Genomic DNA, 21,690 nt, shown 5'->3' with positions numbered 1-21,690 from the left:
ATTGTGATGATTAAGTTTGGTGGTGCTTCTCTCGTGGCGACGTCGCTGACAGCGAGACACTTTAAGCGGTATAATTGAATTAGCACGACGGCAGCCCGCTCGGCAGATGTCGCTGACTCGGGGGTAGCAGAGAGCCGCTGCTGGTCAGGCAGAACTAATCAACCCCACGCTCACTGGAGAGTAGCTCCAAGTCAGGCAGAAGTAAGCTGTTGCAGAGCCTCAATCTGCAGACCCACACAGACTACTGACTGGACCTCAGACCACTTCGAAAGCAAAAAAAAGTCCTAAGAGTCAGAAAAATCAGAATCCTCCTACAAAGCTACTGTGTGTGTGTGTGTGTGTGTCTGTGCCATGAATGCTTTATGAATATTATGGTATCAACATTGGAGATCTTGGAACAAAAATAGATACTCACAGATTGTGATGTGTGTAAAAAGTGATTAAAAACGAATTATAGTAAAGCAATGCAATTCTGTAACAGCTCATTCAAAGCAAGAAAGCCAGGGAAAACAGAGTATTTTCAAAGTATTTTGTACTTATTATGGATCCCCGGGAGCAGCTACTCTTCCTGGGGTCCAGCAAAATTAAGGCAGTTTATACAATTTTAAGAACATTACAATACATTCATAGATTTCACAACACTCTGTGTGCCCTCAGGTCCCTACTTCACCAATACCACATATCTACAGTACTAAATCCATGTGTACGTATAGCGCGCATGTTATCGTGTGTGTGTGTGTGTGTGTGTGCGCGCGCGCATGTGTCGGTGCCAATGTTTGTGTTGCTTCACAGTCCCCGCTGTTCCATAAGGGGAACTGCTTGCGTCAGTTACCTGATGTGGAATAGAGTTCCATGTAGTACTGTGTTCCTCCTGTAGTCTGTTCTGGACTTGAGGCATGTCTTGTGGGGTATGCATGGGTGTCCGAGCTGTGTGCCAGTAGTTTAGACAGACAGCTCGGTGCATTCAACATGTCAATACCTCTCATAAATAAAAGTAGTGATTAAGTCAATCTCTCCTCCATTTTCAGCCAGGAGAGATTAACATGCTTATTATTAATATTAGCTCTGTGTACATCCTTGGGCCGTGCTGCCCTGTTCTGAGCCAATTGCAATTTTCCTGTCCTTTTTTGTGGCACCTGACCACACGACTGAACAGTAGTCAAGGTGCGACAAAACTATGGCCTGTAGGACCTGCCTTGTTGATAGTGTTGTTAAGGCAGAGTATCGGTTTATTATAGACAGACTTCTCATCTTAGTTACACCTGCATCAATATGTTTTGACCATGACAGTTTACAATATAGGGTTACGCCAAGCAGTTTAGTCATTTCAACTTGTTTAATTTCCACATGATTTATTACAAGATTTAGTTGAAGTTTAGTGAGTGTTTTGTTCCAAATACAATGCTTTTAGTTTTAGAAATATTTAGAGCTAACTTATTCCTTGCCACCCACTCTGAAACTAACAGTAGCTCTTTGTTGTGTTGCAGTCATTTCAGTCGCTGTAGTAGCTGACGTGTGTAGTGTTGAGTCATCCGCATATATATAGACACTCTGGCTTTACTCAAAGTCAGTGGCATGTCGTTAGCAACAAAAAAAAAGCAGCAAGGGGCCTAAACAGCTACCCTGGGGAATTCCTGATTCTAACTGGATTATATTTGAGAGGCTTCCATTAAAGAACACCCTCTGAGTTGTTAGACAAGTAACTCTTTATCCACATTATAGCAGGGGGTGTAAATCCATAACACATATGTTTTTCCAGCAGCAGACGATGGTCGATAATGTCAAAAGCTGCACTGAAGTCTAAGACAGCCCCCACAATCATCAATTTCTCTCAGCCAGTCATAAGTAATTTGTGTAAGTGCTGTGCTTGATGAGTGTCCTTCTGAAATGCTGAAATTCTATTGTCAATTTGTTTACAATGAAATAGCATTGTATTTGGTCAAAAAAAAAAATCCTGAAGTTTACTAAGGGTTGGTAACAGGCTGATTGGTCGGCTATTTGAGTCAGTAAAGGGGACTTTACTATTCTTGGGTAGCGGAATGACTTTACGCACTCTAATATGCTTAAATTGAAGATGTGGCAAATAGGAGTGGCAATATTATCTGCTATTATCCTCAGTCATTTTCCATCCAGATTGTCAGACCCCGGTGGCTTGTCATTGTTGAAAGACTATTTTTTCACCTCTTCCACACAGACTTCGCGGAATTCAAAAGTACAATTCTTTCATAATTTGGTCCGATATACTTGGATGTGTAGTGTCAGCGTTTGTTGCTAGCATGTCATCCCTAAATTTGCTAATCTTGCCAGGGCTTTGTGATGAATGGGCTTGGATTCAATGAATGGAGCCAAAAATGTCCTAAAATTTCATTTAAGGTGCTCCAAAGCTTTTTACTATCATTCATCTTTGTTTCATAGTATATTTTCTATTTCTTTTTAGTTTAGTCACATGACTTCTTAATTTGCAGTACGTTTGCCAATCAGTTGGGCTGACAGATTTAATTGCCATACCTTTGGCCTCATACCTGGTTGCTCCTCATTACACACCAGTAAATATTCTTTACATCAACATGTGAATCACTACAGAACTTCTTGTATGACCTCCTATACACTATATTTGGCCCAGCCTTTGAAATTTGGTTCTCCTAGATATGACGATTTGCAGATATGGCTATTATTAGTATGAGAATGCCTGAGCAGTACCATGCCTTCTCAGGAGGGGGAGCTAATATCAAGGAGCATTGTCAAGTGGTCATGAATTATAATATACTGAATACATTGAAAGCATAGGTCTGGTATGGAGATCTTGAGTGTTGCCTCAACTCATAAACCAAACCTATAACATACGGAGTATGAATGGAGGATGAGAGCAAAGGCTTTACTGTACCTGTCATTCTCCATCAATAGAGCCAGACGGCCATAGTCCCACGCAGCCTTCCTCAAACAGGAGAAGATCAGTAACAGAAACTGAAATATAAAGAATGAGTTATAGGACATAAGGAGCTCCTCAGAACACTCACCCATCTCTCATTTAAGTCTTAAACATATTTTTTTTTTGACTTGCATGTACATCATGGATTTTCAGATGGAAATAAATATGAGGAATGCACAAATAATATTCAGCAGCAATAACAATCTATTTTCCTAAGAGTTGTATGTGGTTGGTTGTCTTGGAAACTACCAAGGAGGGGTCAGGATGTATAGTCAGGCTAGTGTAGTCAATAGCAGTGGCGTTTCTATGATTTGAAGACAATGGGAGCTTAGCGCAAAGACAGTATGGAATTTCAACAGCAAAATGCATGAATTTGGTGCACTTTGAGAGGAATATTGAGAGATTAGAACATTGAAAGACTAGATATTTTTCAGGTAACTTGTACCTTCCCACAGCAGACACTGCAAGTACTCAATTAGTTGCTATTGTGGATCTCTGTTCTCTGAAACACATACATCTATAGTGTATTGCCAAAAACGACCCGACAACTTCAAATATAGGTCTCTGTGCAATCTGGGGATTTTCTCCAGCACCTATTCTTCTGTTGCAGTCTCTGTGTCTTGTCTGTCGTGTCTAGTTTGAAAGGGCAAATGGCCTCGTTTTAGATGATTTGAGTCATTAAGAAATGCTGGCGGTCACACGACTGGACTCAAACGCGAGTAAGTTTCGGGGTGTGGGTGTCTCGCGTGTTCGCAGGTGGGAAGGGTTAGCCAAATAATTGCGCCTGATAGCGTCAGCCAGCTGGTGTGCGACCTGACTGACTTTGGATAGCCCATCTCCAGGGCTAGTTAGAGATGGTGAATAACTTACAATGTAAATGAGACCATATGTTCATGTTGCACACCTTTAAGTTTGATGATTACTTGTGTGCTGCCAGCTGTGGGCAGGATTGAAACAAAACCAACCTTAATTTACGTTGTGATGCAGTCATGACCACAAGTCTCACAAAACTCAGTTTTGGATGAGACCGATTTCATGACCAAAATGATCCTGACTCATATCGAAGCCACATGCTGTTTTCTAAAGAAGTTGACTTTTAGGGCCAGTTGCTCTTTAGAGTTACTGTATACTGACATGACCAGGGCATCTCAACTGTAAAGACAAATTCAAGTGTGCGCATAACACAACTGAATATGACAGATAAGAAGCAATATAGGCTATATGAATACAAAGAAACATAAGCCCCTAAAAATGTACCTGTAGAATGGATAAGTTAAGACCTCGTCAGTTCTACCATCTAGTGTGAGATTTTCAAATGACAACATTTGAGGTCAGATAAATGCGTAGGCCCTTAATTTTCAATATTCTGAACAAACACTAAAATGGCCATCTTTTCTCCTCTCCCCATCAAAGTTCAAGTTAGTTTATTTTTCATATACACATGAAATGCTCACTGCAATGAAATGCTTACTTACTTGACAATGCAACACTAGAAAAAGTAAATAGCTAAGTGAATAAAATAGGAACAAAAATAAATGCTCAATTAAATAATTTCACCAATTTAATAAGCTTTTATTTTTTATTATTATTTTTTAAAGTTACATAGCCTATATGGAAATGTTTACCTGTAGAATGGAATAGGTTATAAGACCTCTAATGATTCACTTCATTTAGCCAGTTCTACCACCTCAACATTGCTAATTTTAAAAACAGGGTTAAATGTTGTAGTACTGCTTCAGTCCACAGGAGGGCACTGTGTCACTGTCAGAATATATACTTCAGTTAGAAAAACGTTCTCGTCTCTTCGGTCTCAGCTAGCCAACCAGTCAGTAGCTACGTCACTACAGAGGCTTCTTGCAGTGCCTGCTACTGACTAGCGCAGCACATTGTATTGTTTAATTTTCTTATCAGACAAAACATTTAAATAAAGGTTTGGGGCTGGAACAAAAACATCTAGGCCCACTGGTTAATAGCAAGACAACTGTGAATAGACCCCTGTCCCCTGCTCTCAAAACACACAGGAAGTGAGAACCAGGGAATCATTATGAAGGAGAAAGAGAGAGAATGTGTTGGAGAGCACATAATACACTGTATGGAAAAAACATGATCATCTCTCATTTTACACAATATCCTGTGGAATAGATCTATAAAATGAATAGCGTATTCAGACCCGTTGACCTTATCCACATTTTGTTACACTGTAGGTCACAGCCTTTTTCTAAAATATATGAAATAGTTTTTTCCCCTCTGTCAATCTACACACAATACCCCATAATGACAAAGCAAAAACCAGTAAAAAAAATAACATGGTCTGATGAAACCAAGATTGAACACTTTGGCCTGAATGCCAAGTGTCACGTCTGGAGGAAACCTTTCTGGGTTGTGATACATTTCTAAAAACCTGTTTTTGCTTTGTCATTATGGGGTATTGTGTGTAGATTGACGGAGGGGAAAAAAACTAATAAGAATAAGGCTTTATTTAACGTAACAAAATGTGGAAAAAGTCAAGAGGTCTGAATACTTTCTGAATGCACTGTAAATCATCTGCTGGCTAGATGAGATATTGGGTACTGGGTAAGGAGTATAATGTTGTTAAAAGAAAAGCAAGATCTCTCATTAAAGAGGTTGAACTATACATTACCTAATGGTGTAAAGCCATGCATGGGTAATGAGGACAATGTTTGACAAGGTATTGGATTAAGCGGTGATGAGATTAATAAATTCTGCTTTTACTTTCATAGCCAAATGCAATTCGCAAGCTCTCTGCATAGATGATATCCCTGTTTCTCTCCACCTCTCTCTACTGTCTTCTATTTCTTGTCCCTGCGTGGGTGTCCATGTTCTGCTGATGCCCCACAGATTATTATTCTGTGTGAAGTTCTGATTGGTGCAGAGGCATGCTGCCGTCACATGGGGGTAATCAAGTTGACTTCATTTGGACCCTTCGTTAAGACACTGCTATTAACCTTCTGTGTTGTCCTGACAACCAGGGAACAATCACAGTGAGTCAATTAAACAGGGCTGGTAGACAGACTGATAAACAGAGAGGGAATCTAGTTTGACAAGAACTGACAGTGGAACAGATGTGTCCATTCACTCATTTTATATCTATTATTATCCTGGAGTGGGGAGGGTAATCCTTCTGCATATTTAGAAACAGTATGAGCATGGCAACACACGGTGCTAGAGAGAGGAGGAGAATGAGTACGGTCTATGCATCATGTGCATACGAATGTGAAGGCTTTGTAGGTAGAGTAAGTGGAGTTGTCAAGATAGAGGCTTAGCTTTTTATTGGCTTTGTTTTCATATCATACCACTTCCTCTATCTGGGAAGGATAAGAAAGTGTACTAAAACGTGATACTAAACAATGTTTACTATCATGGCATCAGAGATTAAATGAAAGGTTGAGATTGTCGTAACACTGTAGTGTGCATGCGCGAACATACATGTATCTGTGTGTGTGTGTGTGTGTGTATATACACATCTCTGTGTCAGCAACATACCATCCACATGACAACATTAATGGCGAGGACCGTGGGCACCCCTCCAAAGGGAAGGCCTTGCAGGACACTGCTGCGGGAGTGGGAGCGATAGCACCTCTCTGCTGCAGTGATGTTGTCCTCCCCCAGAGAGTCCAGGAAGCCCAGCACATCCAGCTCCATATCCCTCACATCCAGAGGGGGCGCCCCCGTCACAAACAGCTTAGAGTCTGCCATGAGTGAGCCTCTGCCTACGTCTCAGGGGCTGAAGTCATACAAACACAACTGAGGAGAGAAACAGTAAAGTGATTAGTATTGAAAAAGTATGCAATTGTAAAGAAGGAAACAACAAATAAGCATTTAGTTGGACGGTGAACACCATGTGTATCCTGTACATACGACTAATAAAAATAGGACAACAGTGTGGATTCCCTATGGGCCACTCTCAGCCTGTCTGTACATGCACAAAGAGGATCCCTCCAATGCCTTCAGACCCAAGTGGCATGGCATTGACCTTGGTCTGTGTGCCTACACACACAAAACACATTTTATCTGGAGGTCACAAAGGACCAGGTGAAAACTAATAGCTTCATCAATCCAATGAGATAATGTTTGGCATGAGCTTCCTTCATGTCGCTTGTTGCCATAGTAGTTTGTCGTTTTCCCATTCACCCCAATACAAAAGGCCTATTTGTTAGTCTGATTCCAGAGCACCCCACACATTAAACAAGAAGTGACTCCTGAAACTGTAACCAAACACCCTCTGTAGAGTCCTTTCTATCCTTGGGGATATTGCAGTAAGTGTGCATATCCAATAGCCTGGATGTCTTACTAAACAGCACAGCCATCATCTGAAGTATCTTCCCAGTGATAAAAACAGACAACCTGTCAAAAGACCGTAGGCTGTCATCATACCGAGGCATATTATTGTTCCTCTCTCAGAGAAAACTAAGCCGTAAATCAAACATTCTGGTTATAGTTGGATCTTAAAAACTAGGACAGGTTTAACATGTGCCTCCGCTATTTTTCACCCCATCAACAGTCAGTCATGACATTTATGGCTGGTGAAACACCCACCGAGTGGTTATCAAGCAGTAATGATATTCCCTGGTCTTGTCAACAGGCCATGGCAGAGTGATGCCAGTCCTAGTATCACAAGCGTGTGGCTTTCACCATGAGCTGAGTATGAGGAAGTCATGAAGGTCTATTAAAAAGCCATGGATGGTCTCTATAAAGCCGTGTGAACGCAGAGCAGCAGTGGACTGGAGCGCCATGTGGAGATAACGAGCGGCCGTCAATCTTCACTGGCCCACAGACAGACAGGAAGTGGACAGGTCACATAGCCTGGCCGCTGTGAACAATTCAGTGGGGTAGCCTACAGATACAGCTTCATTCCCAGCAGAATGACTTATTAAAGAACCACAAATCATGAGCAAGAGATGAACCACAGGAGCAGGAAAATATTGATTAGAGTATGCACCACAACACTGCTTACAATAAATGAGGTGATGTACACTAAATTGGCATTGTAAAAATGAAGTAATTCATGATACTGCGTAGCTTAGAGGCTTTTCACTGTGTACTCAACTGATCCATGAGCAGCTTGCTGAGGTACATAGTTTATTGACGGCATCTGTGGATTTCCCTGGGTATGGATGAGAACACAGATAAGCACATCACTCACGCTGCTGTGGCCTCGGTCAGGGTCTGAGCAAGCTAACTGCAGCTACGTACACTCCCAAGCTCTCTGACCAATCAATACAAAGATCATCTCTTAGCTCTACAGTATTTGTATACACTTTTCACTCTACAAATGGACACAGTAAAGTCAATATCATCCCCTATCTGAACCTTGCTGTACTGCAAACTAATACTTAGACATGAGTAGGAGACATGTTTAACAAGGTTATGCTTTAGTTTTAAGGTTCCACAAATAACTGAGTCAGTTATTTGCAGCAGTAAAAAGGCAGCCAAAACTGCAGAGAGCAAGGAAACGCTACTGGGCATCCAAACCCTCAAAACATTAATGGACTGCACTTTGGTGTGATTTGACTGCGTCAATGACGTCACTTCCTGTGAATCTAGGGCACTTTACGGTATGTGATGTTAGAGTACACCATGGGGCGCTCGCTGTGCAGATGGAGAGCAGGAGCAACAAGCATATATTTCCTGGGCGAGCTGATGAACTGCTAGCAGATGCAAAAATCAGACTGGGACATGGCTACATGAATGGAGATTTGAAAATTACATTAAAAAGCTATAAAACCACTAGGCATATACTTCACACTGGGCACACTCATGTAGAGAGCTATCTGTGAAGAGATTGGTATCAGATCATTGTGCAGCATCTGTCTGCTGCCCAGAGCATCTGGGTTTCTCTGAGGACAACACTGGGAGGGAAGTTCCCATGGATACAGGACCAAAATCAGACCCAACACGGTGTCTCTGAGGAGATGCATTTCTACACTAGTGATCGAATTTGCCCTCCTCACTGTCCCAGCATGCCATTTTTATTATCTGTTAAATGAGTGTTCACTTCCAATAAGAGTTCTAACCACTTAACTACAGTACAGCTGTGCACAGTAAAAAATAAGCTGACTAGACTTGAAGCAAAAGCGCTCTTCCAACAAGCAATACAGCCAGAGACACAGTAATGTGATATCGGAAAGGGCTATCCAACAATGAACACTGCTGTTTATGCAAACACAAACAAAATGATGGAATAACACAAACGCCCAACTGTGGCCCAACCCATCAGTAACCAAAAGCACAAGAGACTTGCATGACATGTATTAAAATGATATTATTTTACTTTAGTGTATAATGGTGATGCTCTATCATACTAGTTATAGATTAAATGATAAGGATTGAGATGAATATTACATAAATTAAATATAACCAATAACCATTCACTAAAGACAGTAGCTGTGACTGCATCACTTGGTGAGCCAGAGCAGACCACAAAACTGAACGGCCGTGCACAGGGAGAGATATACAATACACAGGGAAACAGCCCGACAATCTAAGGTAGTGATACTCACTCTCCAACAAACAAGAGCTTAACATACTGTAGTTCAGACAGACCTGCATCGGCTCACTGAGATGTCCCTCCCCTTCCTCCATAGCCACTCCTTGCTAGCTATAGCATCCCTCCTGAGTCTTTCATCACCAGAGGGCTGGATCCTGCTCCTGATGTGATGTGTGCCTCCTCTACTGTACAGAAGCTCCACACTGCAGGGCAGGATGCTGTGGGCTACCCACTGTGTCAGGTCATGGGGCACTACAACCAACTTCAGTCTCAAGCAATGCGACTCAGCAGTTTACGCTACACTTTTGTACAGTACTACACCCCACCCCTCACAAAGTCTATGTGGCTCACACACACACACACACACACACACATTTCCTCACAAACAAACACCCACACACACTCACTTATGATTCCCACCTCCAAAACGGCAGCCGGGTTTAAAAAAAGGCAATCAAGTAAAATGTACAAACACTTTCCTATAAGTCCTTCAGATTCTGTTGCCTGCTGTGGGAATATTAGAGCCTTGGGTGTTCTGATCGTTCCTCTGATCCTCATTCCTGAATAAGAACAATGAGCCAATGCAGCAGATTAGAAACAGGATTTTTGGCTCAGGCTATAAAAGTGCCTCTCTCCCATGACTGGCTGGCAGGCAGTACTAGGAAGAGGCTCATCTGGCCAGAGCATCAAAAAGCAGATGGGAAAAGAGCTGATCCTGAAACCTCAGTTAAGACGAGGAGGCAATTTAAATTTTAAAAAAGAGCAATGCTAGCTCAGACCGGCTAATTTGCTCAATGCACCAGAAAAACAGCAGAAGTGGATGTGTGTGTGTGTGTGCGCATACGCGCGCTCGCTCAACTGAGGTTTTGCTGCCACGATGCTCAGAAAAATACTTTATACAAACAAACCCTGAAAGGGTAAATCTGGGTAACACTAAACCTGCAATGCAAACAGTTCAATGGGTCTGCTTCTACCCATTACTCACAACCAGTTCAGTCAAATCATTCTCTGAAATCCATTATCTGCATCTCTGACCAACAGCTGTCTCATCCCAATTAGAGTACCCCTTCAATAGGTTATTGTGAAACACAAATCAAGCCAGCAAACAGCACATTACGTTACAAAGGCCAACTGAGGTAGGCCTAGTCCATGTTTGTACCTCAGGATACTGACTGAAAGTCATTTTCAGTTGGAGTGGGTTGTAATCATGTCCAGTTTTCTGATCAATGTTTCTGCCAGTGCATGAGAGGAACACACTAATGGTAATATTTTGGATAGTTAGGTTAATATAGTTTGTTTAAAATGTTTACATGCTTTGTAAGAAGTACGATTTCCCTAATAATCTTGTCTACTGATGAGACTTTTGATAAATGCAGAAATTTGCCAATCAAAATAAACGTTCTACCAACAGTGACCTTGTTATTTTTTTAGATGCTATTTGTTTGAGAGTTTGATTAAATACATTTTGTGTGTGGAAACAATTGATAAGACGCAACCTTTCAGTCACGCATAAGAGGGAAGCTTGCGCTATCTGGTGCTAGCACATGCGCAGATCAAATACACAACTGGAACACCGATTAAGCTGTTTATATGTCCTAATAAATCGAAACATTGGTCAGAAAAACAGATAAGATAAGCAGAGTAAGGTGTTTACATGACTAATGCCAATACTCGGCATTCTGCCATAAATCAGTTTAATATTGAATAATTAGTAGGCATGCCATCTGAATCTGATTCAATCATTAAATGAAGTAGAACAAGGAACAGAGAGTGATGTTCAAGAATTATCACACAAAGCAGCCAACGATTCTGAGATGTGCCCAATCAATATTCATCTTATAAGTAAGTGTCTTATAAATGGGAATTATGGGAGTTATGAAAAGGCATCTCACTTCTAAAGAGGTCAACAAAAATATAGCTGTACATGACAGTAATGACAAATGCTGTACATGTTGCAAAGGGTTAGCCCATGGGTAACAACAGTGCTGAAACATATGTGGCAGATCAAAGACATCCTGCGCCCACCTGACTCCATGCAGTATCTGACATTGCCTACCGTATTAAATGCAGATAAAACATATAAAGAGAAGGATTCATGGACAGTAAAACCTTCTGTCAGACCCAGATTCATTAACGCGACCTGCTTCAGCGTGCAGATGTCACCAGGGGAAGAGAGTCCGGTCATGGCAGAGAAATTAAACAGAAATAAAGTGTGAACTCAAATTGACTCAACCACCTTCGTCACCTCGACAACGGTCTGTCACTCTGGGAATAAAGGACTAGATTCTGATTCTGATTTTTCCATGCCGATACCGATTATTGGAGGACCAAAAAAAGCAGATAGCGATTAAAGCGGCCGATTTAATTTTTTGGGGGGGGATTAATGACAATTACAACAATACTGAATGAACACTTATTTTAACTTAATATAATACATCAATAAAAATCAATTTAGTCTCAAATAAATAATGAAACATGTTCAATTTGGTTTAAATAATGCAAAAACAAAGTGTTGGAGAAGAAAGTAAAAGTGCAATATGTGCCATGTAAAAAAGCTAACGTTTGAGTTCCTTGCTCAGAACATAAGAAACTTGGTGGTTCCTTTTAACACGAGACTTCAATATTCCAAGGTAAGAGGTTTTAGGTTGTAGTTAATATAGTATTTATAGGGCTATCTCTCTCTCTGTACCATTTGTATTTCATATACCTTTGACTATTGTATGTTCTTGTAGGCACTTTAGTATTGCCAGTGTAACAGTATAGCTTCCGTCCCTCTCCTCGCTCCTACCTGGGCTCGAACCAGGCACACATCGACAACAGCCACCCTCGAAGCAGCGTTACCCATGCAGAGCAAGGGGAATAACTACAAGTTTCAGAGCGAGTGACGTTTGAAATGCTATTAGCGTGCACCCCGCTAACTAGCCAGCCATTTCACATCGGTTACACCAGCCATTTGGCTGATAGGCTTGAAGTCATAAACAGCGCTGGGCTTGCGAAGAGCTGCTGGCAAAACGCAATAAAGTGCTGTTTGAATGAATGCTTACGAGCCTACTGCTGCCTACCATCGCTCAGTCAGACTGCTCTATCAAATCATAGAGCTAGTTATAACACACAGAAATAGGAGCCGTAGGTCATTAATATGGTCAAATCCCGAAACTATAATTTCGAAAATAAAACGTATATTATTTCAGTGAAATACGGAACCGTTCTGTATCTTATATAACGGGTGGCATCCCTAAGTCTAAATATTACATTGTACAACCTTCAACGTTATGTCATAATTACATAAAATTCTGGCAAATTAGTTCGCAATGAGCCAGGCTGCCCAAACTGTTGCATATACCCTGACTCTGCGTGCAATGAATGCAAGAGAAGTGACAATTTCACTTGGTTAATATTGCCTGCTAACTTGGATTTCTTTTAGCTAAAAATATATACTTCGGTGTATTGATTTAAAAAAAGACATTGGTGTTTATGGTTAGGTACTTGTGCTTTTTTCGCAAATGCGCTTTTGTTAAATCATCTCCCTGCGTTGCATCGATTTTATGCAACGCAGGACACGCTAGATAAACTAGTAATATTATCAACCATGTGTAGTTAACTAGTGATTATGATTGATTGATTTTTTATAAGATAAGTTTAATAAAATGAGGCAGGTGGTTAGAGCGTTGGACTAGTTAACAGTAAGGTTGCAAGATTGAATCCCCCGAGCTGACAAGGTAAAAACCTGTCGTTCTGCCCCTGAACAAGGCAGTTAACCCACCGTTCCTAGGCCGTCATTGAAAATAAGAATGTGTTCTTAACTGACTTGCCTAGTTAAATAAAGGTGTTAAAAAATTACATAAAAAAATTAAAAACTGCAAAATCTGTGTCCAAAAATACCAATTTCCAAATGTTATGAAAACTTGAAATCGGTCCTCATTTAAAATCAGCCATTCCGATTAAATCGGGCGACCTCTATAAAAGGACCCTCTCAGAGGGCTTGCAATTAGCATAAATAAAACAATAGCAGGTCCAGAGATGGAGGTCCTCCCCACAGGCTAAAGCAGAGGTAGCAGGTCCTCCCCGCAGGCTAAAGAAATGTTCTGAAGCCTCCTAATTGAAATGCAAGAGTGATTTTGAAACACACACCAAAAGACTCCTCGGGGTGGTTTCTGACTCTCACTTTTCACAGGTCAGAGTAAAGCCCGCCGATAATCCTCTCAAATTAAAGAATTGAGATGAGTGAACATTGCCATTTTGAAGCAATAGAGCAGCAGAGCTCTGATAACAGAGCACTGTGCTAACTAACCTCCAAACGAGCTTCAATGCCATACAACACTCCTTCTGTGGCCTCCAACTGCTCTTAAACGCTAATAAAAGCAAATGCATGCTTTTTCAACTGTTCGCTGCCCGCACCCGCCCGCCCAACTAGCATCACCACCCTGGACGGTTCCGACCTAGAATATGTGGACAATTATAAATACCTAGGTGTCTGGCTAGACTGTAAACTCTCCATCCAGACTCATATTAAACATTCCCAATCCAAAATAAAAATCTGCTTTCTATTTTGCAAAGCCTCCTTTACTCACGCCGCCAAACTATCCTACCGATCCTCGACTTCGGCGATGTCATCTACAAAATAGCTTCCAACACTCTACTCAGTAAACTGGATGCAGTCTATCACAGTGCCATCCGTTTGTTACCAAATCACCTTATACCACCCACCACTGCGACCTGTGTGCTCTAGTCGGCTGGCCCTCGCTACATATTCGTCGCCAGACCCACTGGCTCCAGGTCATCTATAAGTCTATGCTAGGTAAAGCTCTGCCTTATCTCAGTTCACGATAACACCCACACGTTCCAGCAGGTATATCTCACTGATCATCCCCAAAGCAAACACCTAATTTGGCCGCCTTTCCTTCCAGTTCTCTGCTGCCAGTGACTGGAACAAATTGCAAAAAATAATAAATATCAAAAACACCAAAAAAAGCTTAAGTTGGAGACTTATTTCCCTCACCAACTATCTGAGCAGCTAACCGATCACTGCAGCTGTACATAGTCCATCTGTAAATAGCCCACCCAATCTACCTACCTCATCCCCATACTGTTTTTATTTTATTTACTTTTCTGCTCTTTTGCACACCAGTATCTCTACTTGCACATCATCATCTGCTCATTTATCACGCCAGTGTTAATCTATTAATTATTTCGCTCCTATGGCCTATTTATTGCCTACCTCCCTCAAGCCTTTTGCACACACTGTATATACTTTCTTTTCTCTACTGTGTCATTGACTTGTTTACTCCATGTGTTGTTGTCTGTGTCACACTGCTTTGCTTTATCTTGGCCAGGTCGCAGTAGCAAATGAGAACTTGTTCTCAACTAGCCTACCTGGTTAAATAAAAATAATAAAAAATTAAAACAGAAGGATGTGATAGACGCATGACCAGCATCACACAGCTAGTGATAAAAACTGAATCTAGCCCTAATAGCTCCTATTTTGTTAATGGTCATTAGTTATACAATGGAATGTAAAGCCATAACGCCATATTTCTACTAATACTGTAGGTTCTGTTGGAAAAGGCAAAACGCTGTTATAAAGCTAGTTTTTATGTCAGGTTTATTTCTGTATCACAGTTGGTTTAGGCCTGAGCAGTTCTGGTTGTCTGCAGACCACAGGCTACTGAGGAACGTCCATCTGTCCATAGACACAGGGGGAAGAAGGGGAGTCCTTAAGAGGCCCAGCCTGGAGGAGGCGTAGGGGATACAATCTGCTGTTCCACCTGTTCTAAAGTGGGGGTTGATGACTGCACACACTGGCCTTGTTCAACAAACTGAACACCTGTTTCCTGTTTGCACTGAACATGCTCAGTAGGCTCCCTAAGGAGCACTGTCACTGTGTGTATACCCCGCCTACTGTATAGACTATGCCATTGATAATTGTGGCCAGGCTGGCAGTTTAAGTAGCTCTCATTTTGTAGGCTACAAAGGAAGATCATTCATGATACTATAAAAACTAGAGGCTACTTATATAAACATCTAGATATACTGTCTTAGATTGGAATAAGAAACAGTGGCGAAACAACCTCATAACATTTCTGTTCCTAGTCAGTGATGTCTAAATCAAATCTGCCAGTCATCAATAGATTATGATCAAACAAATGACATATTTAAAAAAAAAGGGCACTGGCAAACAATCTCATTAATGTATTTAATCAACACAACTCACATATCACCCATGTAACAGTCAGACAGAGGAGTTACACGAATGAAGCCAATTAGAGGCACTGAGTAAAACCCACAAATCCCAGGCTTCTCTCCGGGCTCCTGGGGTGTCTGACTGAATCTCTGTGAGTGGAGCAGAGTCCCACAGTTCAGAACTAGACCAAAAGCCCCAATATGAGGCCTAAACCAGTCTGGAGGCAGAGGGGTCAGTCCAATACAGACCGCATAGCCCTGGGCAGTAGGGAGTCATGGATTGGGAGTAATGGGACCTGTGAGAGGGTAATATAAGTATAATTCCAAAGGCAAATGAGAGGTAGATACATGACACTGTCGGTACATGTCTATGGGGAAAACAGATATATTTGATGTGAGAGGAAGTTTGAGTTGGGTTGTGTTGGAAGGAGTCCCTGAGGACTCCCGTTGAATAGTATGGATGCACCGATATGATTTTTCTGGCCGATACCGATATCCAATATTTTCCTTGCCAAAGAAAAGATAAACATTTTAAGCATTCTAGTACAGTTAAATAGTTCACACACACCGGTCTAAGGCACTGCATCTCAGTGCAAGAGGCATCACTACAGTCCCTGGTTCAAATTCAGGCTGTCTCACATCTGGCCGTGGTTGGGAGTCCCATAAGGTGGCACACAAATTGGCCTAGCGTCTGCCCACTTCTGCTGCAGACGCAGTTGATTAGCTTCTCTTGAGTCAGTTGTTCGAATGGCACTAGAAGTTTGTTCATGTTTCAAACATGTTCTCAAATGCCATTGAAATGGCAGCAGCGGTATGAGAACCAGCACATTCTTAAACATGCAATACGACTTTCCTCTGTACGAAATCCTCGTCGACCCACTGTGCTGTCAGACTCAGCATGCTCATGGGGCTGACGTCACTGGTCCAAATGTCAGTCTTGAAGCTAACAGCAGTGACACCCATAGCAAGTAGCTCATAGATGTACGTTTCAACAATACTGTGTAACTCAAGTAGGGCAACATCTGAAAAATAGTGTGTAGCGGGGCTTGACCAGTTGGCAAAAACCAACATCATCCACAACAGAGGAAAGTTGATTGTCAAGGGCAATGAATTCCATTATCTTGGCGTTAATGGATTTCGCCTTTGAGTTGTCTCGCTGAAATTTTCTTACTCTTTCAAATGACTGATCGACTTGAACAGTTGTTGGAAGTGTTCCCTTAGTACGTTTCTGCTTTTGTTCTGTGTAGCGCTGTAATTTTCATGGCGTCATCTGCGTACGTTAGGTACGCACGTCAGTTTTGACATCGCCGTTAAACTAGACATCGGGCCGATGCCGATCTTGGCCTTTTTAGCTAATATCAGCCGATTCCAATATGCTCACCAATATATCGTGCATTCCTATTGAATAGCATGAAACGTCACAGGGAAGCTATATGGTATTTAGGGTTAAACATTTTGGGGAATATTCAGAGGTGGAAACTTTCCATGGAATTAACAAAAATATATGCAAATGAATACCATTTAAAATGTAATGTTTTTTGCATTGGAAATATATACCATATATGGAGACGGTAAAAGGTTTATGTTTCCTTATCATAAGTAGACATAGATTTTTATTGGAGGGATATAATAATTTACCTATTTACAAATTGAACTTTAATTAAATGAGTTAACTCTTGAACAACAAATCTCCCAGAAATTTTTCCAACATACATGATAGTCTAGAAACTAAAGCTTTGGTTGTCTTCCTCTCCAGCTTCCATGTCTTCTCCCTGGACCTCAATGCCCACCTCTTGAATAGCAGATGCTAAGGCCTGAATCTGCATTGTTTGGTTATTACTGCATTGTCGGAACTAGAAGCACAAGCATTTCGCTACACTCGCATTAACATCTGCTAACCATGTGTATGTGACAAATAAAATTTGATTTGATCTTCACTGTCCAACCTTGTTGAGGATGGCTCGTTGTCAGGCTCAAAAAGCCTCAAATTTGCCCGGATGGCCACCAATTTTTCAACCCTTGTATTGGTCAGCCGGTTGCGTGCTTTGGTGTGTGTGTTCCCAAACAAGAATCAGTTGCACTCTCAAGTGGCTGATGTTGGTGGGATTTGGAGGACGATTGAGGCAACAGGGGAAAGAGCCTCAGATCCACAAAGTCCCTTCCACCAGGTGGCTGATGAGATATGTTGGCACGACTACCATATTGCATCTGCATCCCAAAGCCCTTGCTTGGAAGTGTACTTCGCCAGACTACCAAGAACCTTGCCCTCATCCAGGCCAAGGTGGCGAGACACGGTAGTGATGACAGCATAGGTCTTGTTGATCTCTGCACCAGACAGGATACTCTTGCCAGCATACTTGGGGTCCAACATGTACGCTGCGGCGTGAATGGGCTTCAAGCAGACGTCTTCACACTTTTTGATGCATTTCAGAACTGCAGTTTCCTCTGCTTGGAGCAACAGTGAAGTGGGCAGGGCAGTTCGGATTTCTTCTCTTACATTTGCAAGCAAGAGTCTGAACATCAGATAGGATGGCACTGTCTCCCTCAATCCGTGCAATGGCTACTGCTTTTGGTTTCAGGAGTTTCAGGCTGCTTACCACTCTGTCCCAAAATACATCATCCAGGAGGATCTTCTTGATGGGGCTGTCCATATCGGCACACTGGCCATTTCTTGGGAGAGACTCCTTCCCCTCCAGGAGACTGTCAAACATGATGACAACACCACCCTAATGGGTGTTGCTGGGCAGCTTCAATGTGGTGCTCTTATTCTATTCTTCTTTGTTTGTTGAGGTAGATTGCTGCTATAACTTACTGACCCTTAACATACCTAACCATTTCCTTGGCTCTCTTGTAGAGTGTATCCATTGTTTTCAGTGCCATGTCCTTGAGGAGCAGATTCAACACATGAGCAGCACAGCCAACGGGTGTGATACCAGGGTAGGACTTCTCCACTTTACATCAAGCAGCCTTCATGGTTTGCAGCATTGTCTGGCACCAGTGAAAATACCTTCTGTGGTCCAAGGTCATTAATGACTGCCTTCAGCTCATCTGAGCTGTCCTGAAGCTACTCCTGCGTTGTCTTGGCAGTGTGCTTAGGGTTGTTGTCCTGTTGGAAGGTGAACCTTGGTCCCAGTCTGAGGTCCTGAGTGCTCTGGAGCAGGTTTTCATCAAGGATCTCTTTACTTATCTCCATTCATCTTTCCCTCGATCCTGACTAATCGCCCAGGTCTCCCAGTCTCTGATGCTGCCACCACCATGCTTCACCGTAGGGATGGTGCCAGGTTTCCTCCAGACGTGACGCTTGGCATTCAGGCCAAAGCGTTTGATTTTGGTTTCTCATGGTCAGAGACCTTTAGGTGCCTTTTAGCAAACTCCAAGCGGGCTGTCATGTGCCTTTAACTGAGGGGTTTTCGTCTGGCCACTCTACAATAAATGCCTGAATAGTGGAGTGCTGCAGAAATGTATGTCTCCACAGAGGAACTCTAGAGCTGTCAGTGACCATCGGGTTCTTGGTCACCTCTCTGAGCAAGGCCCTTCTCCCCTGATTACTCCATTTGGCTGGCTCGAGGAAGAGTCTTGGTGGTTCCAAACTTCTTCTATTTAAGAATGATGGAGGCCACTGTGTTCTTGGGGACCTTCAATGCTGCAGACATTTTTTAGTACCCTTCCCCAGATCTGTGCCTTGACACAATCCTGTCTTGGAGCTCTACGGACCATTCCTTCAACCTCATGGCTTTGTTTTTGCTCTGACATGCACTGTCAACTGTGGGACCTTATATAGACAGGTGTGTGCCTTTCCAAATCATGTCCAATCAATTGAATTTACCACAGGTGGACTCCAATCAAGTTGTAGAAACGTCTCAAGGATGGTCAATGGAAACAGGATGCACCGGAGCTCAATGTCAAGTCTCATAGCAAAGGGTCTAAATACTTATGTAAATAATTATCAGTTTTTTTCTTCTTTTTTAATACATTTGCAAACATTTCTAAAAACCTGTTTTTGTTTGTCATTATGTGTGTAGATTGAGGATTTATTTTTAAATCCATTTTAGAATAAGGCTGTAACGTAATAAAATGTGGAAAAAGTCAAGGGGTCAGAATACTTTCCAAATGCAGGGGGCGACAGGTAGCCTAGTGGTTAGAGCATTGGGCCAATACCTGAAAGGTTGCTCCAATGAATCCCTGAGCTGACAAGGTAAAAATCTGTCGTTCTGCCCCAGGGCAGTTAACCCACTGTTCCTAGGCTGTCATTGTAAACAATAATTTGTTCTTAACCGACTTGCCTAGTTAAATAAAAATCACAGAAAATTAAGAAAGGGGCTAATAATGGCTGCTAATAATGGCTTCTCAATGCCTCGTGTGTGACTGCAAGCATACAATCATTTAAAGTGGAGTAGCAATTACCATGTTGCTTTGGGGATTGGTAATGTTTGAGTTTACATCCCACTGGTGATTGCAGTAACACACTGATATGGCAATCTAATCTAAACCACATTTTTCAGACATCTTAGAAGAAGCTGGTGTAACCGTTGCTGGTTTTATTTAATTAGGCTATAGCCTTCAACCTAAATGTAATTGCAATGTAAATGCAATGTACCTTCAGTGTCGCACTAACCGACTGAAACCTGCACAATATTACATTATCCTGACCTACAGACACGCATTATAACTAAATAGGTCCTTTATGAAAAAAAAGAGTTGTTTCCTAACAGACCGAGAGACTACAACAAGTTCTTCAAATGAACCAATAGCCTACATTGATTGATGTCTTCATCAATTCTCCAGTGCTGCACATCAAACATTTTAGGGAAATGTGGATTATCCTGGAATGCATGAGACAAGGTTTTCGATTGTCCCTGTGATTCCGTTGGTTTTATTAGCTGTTCACTGCTGTAGGCTACTATCAGGCTACAATCAAAACAGTCAACCCGCCCACTTTTTTAAAAGCTGTATAACTTAAGCAAAACCAGCAACCGCTCGCCAAATAGAATTAGATTGCACAAAAGCAAAATTTGATTTAAACGCCCAATGAATGTGGATTACCTCTCAAATGCTTCTTATCGCTAGCGTCCGGTCGGGAACGATGCTGCATTGCTGCTGTTCATTTTGCATCAGTTCCAAGAAACAAGAGCAGAAACTCCCACCTGCTCAGGGGTTGGCTAACAGGCCGCCTGTAAATTAGACACCAGTCCAAGATAAGGGCACAAACGTAGTTTAGCATAGACAATTGACCATATGGTATTGTTTTGACTGCATTTCTATATTGAGTATTATTATTTTTTATGTATCCTTTATTTAACTAGGCTAGTCTGTTAAGAACAAATTCTTATTTACAGTTTGAACAGTGGGTTAACTGCCTTGTTCAGGGGCAGAACGACAGATTCTTACCTTGTCAGCGCGGGGATTCGATCTAGCAAATTTCGGTTTAACCACTAGGCTACATGCCGCACTTTTATAGGCTATGATCAGATCTGCATCGGCTATGACAGTTCACTTTTTTCACACTTAATGTGAAATGGCGGGTCTATTAGCCGACACATGTTTTAATTTAACATGACATTGAGCTGCGTTTAAGAAGTCGGTTTTAATTCATATGGAGCAATATCATATTCATGTAGCCCATCATTGTAAGCTAAAGCTACTGTCTGTATGTATGCTTTACAAATAGATGCATCTGTTAATGCTTAGACCACTGCCACACTCTGGGAGTTTGAAGAAGCATCATTGCCACCTGTTGGAGAATAATTTTGACAAACATGCGCTTTGCGACTTGTGCAGACAAAAAACTATGTGTAGCCTAGAGAAGATGGCCATGGCTAGAAATACTTGAGACCAGGCTGAACGTCTATGCAGCATCTGCATGCCAACCATTTGATCCCAATCAGTTTAATGGAATATGCATTTAGATCTTCTTAGTTATGTACAGTGTTGTTTCGAATTATACAGTGAGCAGACAGTGTTAACTGTATCATAGACTACCTGTGTTTTGTTTAATTGACAGCATCATGAGAGAAATGTGACCATTCACATAATCATCCTAAAATCTCATAAGAAATTCGTTTTTTTGTTTTTT

At 41.7% G+C, this 21,690-nt stretch overlaps 1 protein-coding gene across 2 annotated transcripts in view; it reads right to left on the bottom strand.

The window, feature by feature from the left end:
* Positions 1–21,400, bottom strand: part of LOC115146207 (calcium permeable stress-gated cation channel 1) — a 34,153-nt gene extending 12,753 nt beyond the window's left edge. For both annotated transcript variants that reach the window (XR_010459767.1, XM_029688138.2), the window contains exons 1-4: positions 21,006–21,400; positions 20,661–20,788; positions 6,434–6,694; positions 2,885–2,964 (exon numbers count right to left, since the gene is read on the bottom strand). Coding sequence is in view for 1 of the 2 variants with exons in the window: in XM_029688138.2 (XP_029543998.2) it covers positions 2,885–2,964; positions 6,434–6,646 (293 nt within the window). In the remaining variant the exon portion in view is untranslated. The remainder of the gene's footprint in view (positions 1–2,884; positions 2,965–6,433; positions 6,695–20,660; positions 20,789–21,005) is intronic.
* Between the last annotated feature and the right edge of the window lie 290 nt (positions 21,401–21,690).

The sequence above is a fragment of the Oncorhynchus nerka genome, linkage group LG18 (assembly GCF_034236695.1).
Source record: "Oncorhynchus nerka isolate Pitt River linkage group LG18, Oner_Uvic_2.0, whole genome shotgun sequence".
NCBI lineage: Eukaryota > Metazoa > Chordata > Actinopteri > Salmoniformes > Salmonidae > Oncorhynchus > Oncorhynchus nerka.
The sequence above is the reverse complement of the archived record's forward strand: the minus strand, read 5'-3'. Positions and strand labels throughout refer to the sequence as shown.